Source organism: Lampetra fluviatilis, chromosome 9 (assembly GCF_964198595.1).
Source record: "Lampetra fluviatilis chromosome 9, kcLamFluv1.1, whole genome shotgun sequence".
In the NCBI taxonomy this organism is placed as follows: domain Eukaryota; kingdom Metazoa; phylum Chordata; class Hyperoartia; order Petromyzontiformes; family Petromyzontidae; genus Lampetra; species Lampetra fluviatilis.
The window spans coordinates 6,617,914-6,627,944 of record NC_136283.1 but is presented as its reverse complement, the minus strand read 5'-3'; the positions used below and the strand labels follow the sequence as shown (position 1 = coordinate 6,627,944).

Here is a 10,031-nt window from a genome sequence, read left to right as displayed (position 1 = left end):
TGTGCGGCCCCAACTACTACGACTGGTACACGACCACCCGCTCGGGGGCCATGATGGGGAACGGCGCACCCGGGAGACTCTGCGTCGCCAGTATCTCTGGCCTAAATTAGCGCAAGATGTGGCCGCCTGGGTGCAGGGCTGCCGGGCCTGTCAGCAGTGTGGGCAAAAGCCGGCGAGGTACCAGGTACCCCTGAGGCCGTTCCGAGTCAGTCGGACGAATCAGTTGGTCGGAATCGACCTGCAGGGGCCCTTTCCACGATCCCACCGGGGCAACCGATATATTCTTGTAGCGGTGGAGTACTTCACCCGCTACCCCGTGGCGGTGGCTATCCCGGATAAAACAGCCCTCGTAGTGGCCCGGGCCTTCGTGGAAAACTACGTACTTAAGTGCGGGATCCCCGAACGAGTCATTACCGACCAGGGTAGTGAATTCGAGGCCGAACTATTCCAGGCGCTGTGCCGAGAGTTCGGGATCCAGAAGGACCGAACCACGGCATATCACCCCCAGGCGAACGGGATGGTAGAGAGGATGAACCAGACTCTGGCCGGGAAGCTTAAACGCATGGCGGCCGCGAATCAACAGGACTGGGACGAACACCTCCCCTATGCCCTGTTCGCCTACACCACCGCCGTTCACACATCTACAGGACAGACCCCGTTCCTAATGATGTTTGGTCGCGAGTCTCGCCTGCCCGCAGATCTGCTGTTCGGTGTCCCTCCGCCGCAACGGGAGGAAGGGAGCCACCCCATGGAGCACTTGCTGGAGACCCTGCGAGAGGCCAGGGGCCGAGCCTACCCGCACGGAGAGGCCGCGCACCAGCGGCAAGAGCAGGGCGCCCGACCCCGTATGGAGCCCCCCTTCTACACTGCGGGCTCCGAGGTGTGGCTGTACACTCCCCGCGTCGGTGCCGGACAGGTGGGGAAGCTGACCACCTACTGGCGAGGACCCTGGATTGTGAGACGGCAGATCTCACCATGGACGGTGCTGATTCAGGGAGGAGAGAGGGGCCGGGAGATGGTGGTCAACATCCGCCGACTGAAGCCGTGGCGAGCAGCCCCCGAGGGGGGGAGCCCCGCCGTCCAAGTACCCCGAAACCCCGGGGTTTCCCCACCCCCCGTGCCCGGGGGCCTCGCGCAGTATATGGGCCCCACGGAGCCCCGGGCTCCGAGGGGCCCCGGGCGGGGCCGGGGGCGACGAGGACGGCGACCCTTAAACCCCACCGCCTCTGAGTTTGTCCCCCAGCCCGCAGGTGCCGGAGACCGAGGGGAGCCGTTGGAATGGAGGAGGAGACCACCGCCGGAGCCCCAGGAGACGGAGCCGCCACCCCCGAGGCCAGCCACAAGGGCCGGGCGAATCCCGCGGACCCCGCGGCGATACCTCGTGGGGGCAACCCAGGCGAGGTGCTCCAGTCAACCCGGGACGGGGACTGGCACCCCGGGGGGCTATGTGGTGCCACAGCGACGGGGCCGCTCGGCCGAGCCAGGGAGCCGCCCGGCTTCCACCGCCGCACTGCCCCCCATCACCCCCCCCCACATAAACACGCACCCGCACCCACGTAGGGCCTCGTGGTCGGGTCACCTACCCTGAGTTTTCACCCGAGGGCCCCCTAGGGGGGTTACCCCACGGTTTCTCAGGGCCAGGGAATTGGACAGGACCCTTCCCAGGCCAAGTAACACTGCGGCGCCGTGGGCGGATTTGAGATCGCACGACCACGGCGAGCTCAGAGAGCCCCGCAGTTAGAAACGCATACAAACACAAACACGGGTCAGCAAGGCAGATAGCTGGGATCAGGACCCGGGACGACTGATTGGTCGAAAGTTCAAAGGCCGGCGGGATCGCAAAAGAGCGGGAAATCCTAGGCTCAGGATTGGTCGAGAGACCAAGGCGGTCGGGACGGGGGCGCCTAGCCTTTGATGTGAATAGTTTAAAAGAAAACGCAGGGGCAGTAGGGAACTCTCTTCTTCTGGAGTTTGGACACGGGGTCAGCGACGAAGGAGTCATCGGGCGAGCCGCTAGATTGTCTGCAGGACGATCTGAGCGCCGCAAGGTCACCAAGGACTACAGACGGTATCGTGTTGCGCGCCTTACAACACCTCAGAGCGGAGGGTAGGATCCGTAGGAGAGGGTTAGTTCGGGGTAAGGACGAGTAGGAAAGCGGTTTAGCAGAGAGCGCAGCATAGAATAGGGCTACACGGCACCAGAGTGTGGGTTAGAAGCGCCTTGCTGTCCCGCACACACACACGGGTGGCTCGGTTGGTTAGCAAGGGCTAATACAATCTCGAGCGTAGTGTAGGGGTGTCAGGGGAAGGATTCCCACCAATAGATGGGTTAGGGGGAGGGGTGATCGAGGTGATATAAGGAGAGAACGGGCGGGAAAGGGGGGCCTTTTGCGGGAACGGGATTGGGACGGCTGGCGACAGGTGTGAATGGAAGGAAAGGAATAAAGGATGAGACCCCTGCAATCTCGTGTCGGCTCTTCTCTACATTTGGTGGCAGCGGTGGGATCCTAATGGCTACAAAGAAGAATCCTCGCGGGAGGGAGCCGAGGGAGGAGGAAGCAGGGGCCGGGGATCCTTCACATCCTGGGCAACAAGGGGGCCTGCTGTCAGAAGCAGCAGAAGGGGGCCCGGATCGCCTGGAGGATCGCCTGGAGGACCGCATGGCCCGCGTGGAGAGGGCGCTCCAGGAGCTCTTGCAGAGGCTCCCTATGGGGGGCCCGCCGGCACCGGGACCCCCACCCCCACGCGTACTACGGGAGGAGAGGCCACGGGAACCGGACGCCGACCAGCCGGCCGGGCAGGAGCCGCAACCAACCTCGTCACGCCAGCCGCCGCCGCTCCCGCCAAAACCCCCAGGGCTAAACACCCAACACGGAGAGCAGGTGGCCGGACGGCCGCGTCGGCTGGGGCCCGTCGACAAGTTTGTGGCTGAGGAAGAAGATTGGGAGGAGTTTGTCCGCCGATTCGAGGCTGCCTTCCACGCTCTCGAGTGGACAGACGAAGAGGCCCTACGAGCGCTGCCATCTGTTCTGGGCAAAGAAGCACTCTCCTCTTACACCTCCCTTCCCTCGCACAGCAAGTCCACGCTACAGGCGGCCTACGAGGCTTTGGGGGAGATCTATTGCCCGGCGGAAGGAGCCTTTAAACGGTTCCAGGATCGCCAGCGAGGGGCTAAAGAATCCCCTTTAGCCTACAGGGGGGCGCTGCTCGTGTTGGCGAGGAGAGCGTTCCCTCGCCTGGCTGAAGAAGCGCTCGAGGACCTCGTGGTCGAGCACCTCATCGCCTACGCTTGCCGCGCCGGCGTTGTAATGCCCGTAGTGACGCCGGAAGAACGCACCTCGCTGTGGGCTGCCCGGACCATCCAAGCCCACGAGCAGGTCATGGGCCGGGCGCCACTCGTGGGCCCGGTGGCTGGCGCGGCGGGGGGGAACAGCCGAGCCGTTGCCGCGGCGCTACTTGGTCCAGCGACACTAACCGCCGAACCTGCACCGTCACCACAGGCTGCCGGTGGGGCATCTGGGGACGGACCGCCGACGTCTGAGACGGAGCCATCGCTGCGGGAGGTGTACGCGGCGATCCGGGGACTGGCGGAGCAGAGGGACCAGCCGCCGCGTCGCTGGCAGCCGCCTCTACAACATCGCGCCGAGCCCCCCCGACGCAACGCCCCGTGGGTCTGCCACCGTTGTGGTCGCGAGGGGCATGTGGCGAGGGGGTGCCGCACGGAGCCGGAGGCCGCCAACGTCACCTGGAACCTGCCGGGGCCGAACGCCGACAGGAGCCAGGCGAGTGACGCCGTCCCACCCGGCCTCTCGGGCGGGCCGGGTAATTACAATTCCGACGCCGCGAACTCACCGGGAGTCTCCTCGGGGTGGGCGCCGGTGGTGTCGTTTCCCGGTCCCCGCTGTTCTGGTCGGGGGAAGGTGATAGCGCCGGGGCCTGTGGTCGCATCGCGACCCGGAGTGGCGTCGCGAACGGACGTGACGTTGCGTCCGGAAGTGACGTCGCGGTCGGAAGTGGTGTCGCGGATCGCGCCGGGAATTGCGCCGGGGCCGTGGACCGCGCCTGGAATCGCGCCGGGGCCAGGGACCGCGTCGGGGATCGCGCCGAGGCCGGGGACCGCGCCGGGAGTCGCGCCGACGCCGGGAGGGACGTCGCGGACGGAGGTGACGTCGCGGGCGGAGGTGACGTCGCGGGCGGAAGTGACGTCGCGGCCGGCAGCGACGTCGATGCCGGGCGTGACGTCGCGCGCGGGCGGGGTTTCGCGGGCGGGCGTGACGTCGCGGGTGGGCGTGGTTTCGCGGGCGGGCGGGGTTTCGCGGGCGGGCGTGACGTCGCGGGTGGGCGTGGTTTCGCGGGCGGGCGTGGGTTCGCGGGCGGGCGTGACGTCACCGGCGGGCGTGACGTCGCCGGCGGGCGTGACGTCACCAGTTACCTGCAACGCCGGCGAGTTGCCAGGGGCAACGGCCCGGGGGCGGAGGCAGCCCACACGATTGACATTGCGCCCTGGAGCAATTCCACGACCCGCCTCACCACCGCTTTGCGACAGAGCGAGACGGAACCAGGGGGACCACGCCCCCGTGACAAAGGAAAGAGAGGGGCTCACGGGAAGGCCCACCCCCCAGTCCCCACCGCCCCCTACAATGGGGGGGGGGCCCCCCCACACCACAAGGGGGGCCCATCCTACGTCACCTAGGGGGGGCAATTTGCACTACATAGAGAGCCCAGCCCGCAACCCAGGGGTAAGCCCACACTATGTAACAAGGGCGCGTTCACCCTGCTGTGACGCACTCCAAAGGGAGGAACCCCATCTTCAGTCCATCCACACCCATCCCCCATCATTTCACCATGCACCACAGGATAACGAGACGCCGCCTGGTCAGTGGCCGGTCTCAGCCACACAATGGAGGAAGCTGGCAAGGCGGGTGGTAGCGGCCACGTCAGGAACCTCGGTCCTGGTCGGTGAAATCGCGGGAGTGTCGGCACGTATCTTGGTCGATACGGGGGCATCAGCCACGATCATCTCGAGCACCATGCATGAAATGCTGCCGGATAAAATCCGACCTTTAGTCCCCGTCAAGACAACGTTCATTGCAGCAAATGGAGGCAGCATGGGCTTCCTGGGCCAGGTTGAAGCCCCGATACAGATTGGGCAGCTTTCGGTAGCAGGACCCATCCTTGTCTCCGCAACGTTGCCCGTACCCTGCCTGTTGGGGACGGACTTTCTGAGGCGGATGCCAATGAAAATCGATCTTGCCAATGGGCGGGTGGAAGTCCAGGGAACGCATCTCCATTTCCTAAAGGCGGAGGGGGCCAGCCGGGGTGTACCCTACGTGCAGGCTCTGGTCAGTAAGTCTGTCTCCATTCCCCCGGCAGCCCAGATGCTGGTTCCGCTGCAATATCGGTCCCCCCTCGTGACAGCCCGACCAGACTCACCCATCCTGGTGTCTCCGGCGTCAGCGGCCATGGATCGTCATGCGCTGGTGGGGGCCGAAACTATTGTACAGAGGAACCAGCATCTGTTCATTCAGGTGCTGAACACCTCCGATAGAACAGCGACGGTGCAGGAGGGAACAGTTCTGGCCCACGTTAGTCCCTTGTCACTAGGAGCCCCAGGGACAGAGCCCGAGCTTGTAGGCAGCATCAGCCAGTCCGAGGACAGAGGGGCCAAATCGTGGATGGACCAGCTGGCGGGGCCTGAGCCGGGATTGCCGCCCGACCAGAAACAGCAGCTGCACTCGTTATTGCAGGAGTTCTCGGACGTGTTCAGCCGGGGACCGTTCGACCTAGGGCGCACAAATCTGTCACAGCACCACATCAACACGGGAGATGCCGCACCCCTGCGCCAAAACACATATAGAATGAGCCCAATGGAAAAAGGGCACATTCAACAAGCGGTGCAGGAGATGCTGCGGGCCGACATAATTTCTCCATCCTCGAGTCCCTGGGGGGCACCGGTGGTCCTAGTCAAGAAGTCAGATGGGTCACTGAGATTCTGTGTGGACTTCCGACGCCTCAATGCCGTCACGCTGGCCGACGCATATCCCCTACCACGTATCGACGACTCATTGGATGCACTGGCGGGAGCAAAATTTTTCAGTACGCTGGATTTGTTGTCCGGGTTCTGGCAGGTCCCACTAGACGCGGACTCCCGGCCTAAAACAGCATTCCGGACACCACAGGGCCTGTTCGAGTTCAACTGCCTGCCTATGGGCCTCCAGACGGCGCCGGCAACGTTCCAACGCATAATGGAGTTGGCCTTGGCAGGCCTCCAATGGGAAACGTGCCTCATCTACCTGGACGACGTCATTGTTTTCAGCCGATCATTCGAGGAACACATTGACCGATTGCGTCAGGTGTTCCTGCGGTTCCGGAACGCGAACTTGAAGCTCAAGCCGTCGAAGTGCCACCTTATGCAGTCGTCGGTACGCTACTTGGGCCACGTCGTCAGTGAGTCGGGAGTGGCTACAGACCCGGAAAAGACGGCCTGCGTGAGGGCCTGGGCTGTTCCCACAACGGTTCCGGAGGTACGCCGGTTTGTGGGTTTCGTTTCTTACTACCGCCGGTTTGTGCCCAACTTCGCAACCATTGCCAAGCCCTTGCACGTGTTGACGGCGAAGAACCAGAGGTTTTATTGGGGCCCTCTGGAGGAAGAGGCATTCCAGCAGCTGCGCTCACGTCTGACAGATGCACCACCATTGGCCTTTCCGGATTTTGGCCTCCCCTTTATCCTGGACACGGACGCCAGCGATGTGGGCATCGGCAGTGTTTTGTCGCAAGTCCAGCAGGGTCGGGAGGTGGTTATCGCCTATGGTAGTCGCGTGCTTTCATCAGCGGAGCAGCGCTACTGCGTCACACGTAGGGAACTCCTGGCAGTCGTTCACTTTGTGCAGCAATTCCGACCCTACCTGTATGGTCGCAAATTTACGGTCCGCACTGACCACGCGGCCTTGCAGTATTCGCTCCGCATCGACCAGCCTTCGGGCCAGCTGGCCAGATGGATAGAACGCCTGCAGGAGTACAGGTACCAAGTAGTGCATCGCAAAGGGACCAGACATGCCAACGCAGACGCATTGTCCCGACTGGTGCCCCAGGGCCCTTGTGCATGCACCACAGGCGGGGCACGCTGCAAGGAGGCGAGGCCGGAGGGGACGGTCATCGCTCCCGTACGCACGGCGGAGGGCGCACAGGGTGAGGTCCAGCTGACCGACCACGACCTGGGGCTGACCTTGGACGATTGGAGACGGCTACAGCTGGAGGAAGCCCCACTGCGAACACTACGCGCCTCAGCAGAGGCAGGGGGGGAGGAGTACATCGTATGGGAGGATCTCCTCATGCGATGGGACCCGACAGGGCGCCGGCGATGCCTGGTAGTTCCGGAGTCGCTGCGTCAACAATTGGTTATGGACGTACACGGCCGCCAGCTGCTGCACCTGGCAGGGCGGAAGACACTGCACACATTACAGGGTCGGTACTTTTGGCCAGGTATGACCGCTGACGTGCATCGATGGGTCGCTACCTGCGTCGAATGTGCGCGGCGAAAGCCGCCACCCCGGGTAAGCCGGGCGCCCCTACAGCCCATCACGGTGACCAGGGTCAACGAATTGGTTGCGTTGGACATCTTGGGACCGCTGCCGGTCACGCCACGGGGAAATAAATACCTGTTGGTCGGAGTCGAGTACTGCACGAGGTGGCCGATGGCGTGGGCCCTCCCGGACCAAACGGCACAGACCATCGCCGATGCCTTCGTGGGAGGCTATGTCCTTGATAAGGGGGCACCGGAGCGGTTGCTCACGGATCAGGGCAGGAATTTCTCCTCACAGCTATTGAAGGACGTCTGCTCTATCCTGGGCACTAAAAAGGTCCGAACATCTCCATATCATCCCCAGACCGATGGGATGGTAGAGCGGCTTAACCGCACCATAGCGGCCATGCTGTCCCAAGTGGTGGACGAAAACCATTCCGACTGGGACCTCCACATTCCATCGGTCTTAGCGGCGTACAGGGTGGCCCCACACGCGGCGACGGGGTTCTCGCCGTTTTTCCTGATGTACGGACGGGATCCCGTTCCGCCTATTGAGGTGCAGCTGACGGACATTCCGGCAAGAGCCGACGCATGGCCGAAGGCACTAAAGACCTCCCTCATTTATTTGAGAGAGGCCCGCCAAGCAGCCGAGGCCGCATCGGCCGCGAGCCAAGAGAGTAATGTACGGATACGGGAGAGGACAGTGACAGCCAAGCCCTTTAAAGTCGGGGACCAGGCATGGCTACACTGTCCTCAGGTGCCGGTTGGCCTCTCACCAAAGCTGCACCGACCCTGGAAAGGGCCGGTCGAGGTCATCAAAGCACTCCGACCGCAGTGCGTCCAGGTCCAACTGGGTAAGCGACGATGGTTTGTACACCCCACCCGCCTTAAGCCATACATCTCTCCACCGTCATCTTCACCAACATCACCACCAACATCACTGCCAACATCATCATCATCCCTACCCAGGCCAAGGTCGCCGACCACCACGCGCCGACCGGCAGGGGGTTCGGTGCCCTGTGTTCCCTTGTCACCTACAGCACCCCATGTGAGGCCTGACGGAGCGGCGGCACGAGCGGGGGCCGGAGAGACAGCGGCGCCAGGCAAGGCGACACCGGCACCACCGAACCAGGGACCGCGACGAGAGGGCCTTCGAAGGAGGGGGCCGCCACGGTCATCTGCTGCCTGTGGATGTCCGGGCTGTTACGGGATGCTGGCTGGAGACCTGGGCAGGCCGCGCAATTGATTTGTTGTGTTATATTGCATTGTATGGTTGTGGGGGGGGGTAAGGGCTGTCGTCACTGTCAGTGGTGGGAGGCATGGGGAGACTTAAATGGTCCATGGGGGAGGCAGAACCGAGGACGGTTATTTTTTCTCCGGGGGGGGGGGGTGATGTAGGGGTGTCAGGGGAAGGATTCCCACCAATAGATGGGTTAGGGGGAGGGGTGATCGAGGTGATATAAGGAGAGAACGGGCGGGAAAGGGGGGCCTTTTGCGGGAACGGGATTGGGACGGCTGGCGACAGGTGTGAATGGAAGGAAAGGAATAAAGGACGAGACCCCTGCAATCTCGTGTCGGCTCTTCTCTACAGTAGTAACAAAACCGTGTTGTTGGGTGTTTTTGGAACGTGGTATTAGCGTGCACTGCATTCGCGAGTGTGTGGTCGTTGTACGCATAAAGGCCGTGGTCTCTGTACGATTGTGCGGGTACGGAGGTGTGTGCGTTAACGCCCGGGGAGAGCACTTTTGGTGTGTTGGCGTGACTACGCAGCCGTGTGAGAGGAGAATCGTCCTTGTACGATATTTGTGTTGACGTGCACGCGCGAGTGGGGGAGGGGACGAGTCGTCGTGTCGGCGTGTGCCCCGCTTGCGTGCGCTCGTTACTTGCGTAAGCTCTCGGCGTGCGTAATCGGCGTGCCCAAGGTGCGCGATCGTAACGTGGGCGGCCAGCGCGGCGCAGAGCGGCGCAGGAGTGGGTATCGCGTGTGGAGCTGTATGCGTGTGTGCGCGCACGTTCACGACGTGTGTAACACAGGTGCGCGATCCTAACGTGAGTGGTCAGGGTTGGGTGAGTGCCGTGCAGAGCTGTGTGTGGGTGTGCGCGTGCGTGGTTATCCATGCCTGCTACGCGGACCCGCGGTGGAGGGGAATCCTCGGGTGACGGCTCCCACACCCTGGGTGAGGAGCCTAGCGGCGGTTCGCTTAGCAGCGGGGGGGCGATTGATGATGTTAGTCCGGCCGTTAGTATTATCGAGGGAGGGATCTCGGGGGCTAGCGACCCCCACACATATATTTGTGTGTGTGTGTGTGCGCGCTAACAGACCACACACCTGGCGAGATATGTATGTAAACACTATACTGGAAAGGTATTTAACAGGAAGTGGGCACAGTAATGAGACGTTAACAAATGGAAACATTTCCTTTTAATAAATGTGAAAGTAAACAGCAATCGAAGACGCCCAAGACGCGGAGCTTACGCGCAAAACATTGCGTTGGCAAAATCTTAATGC

The 10,031-nt window shown here is 62.7% G+C and overlaps 1 protein-coding gene across 1 annotated transcript; it reads left to right on the top strand.

The window, feature by feature from the left end:
• Positions 1-3,308: 3,308 nt before the first annotated feature.
• Positions 3,309-8,780, top strand: LOC144934275 (uncharacterized). Its single transcript, XM_078859955.1, has 2 exons — positions 3,309-4,163; positions 8,563-8,780. The coding sequence occupies exons 1-2, from the start codon at positions 3,309-3,311 to the stop codon at positions 8,572-8,574; spliced, it is 867 nt and encodes a 288-aa protein (XP_078716081.1). The 3' UTR covers positions 8,575-8,780.
• The last annotated feature ends 1,251 nt before the right edge of the window (positions 8,781-10,031 follow it).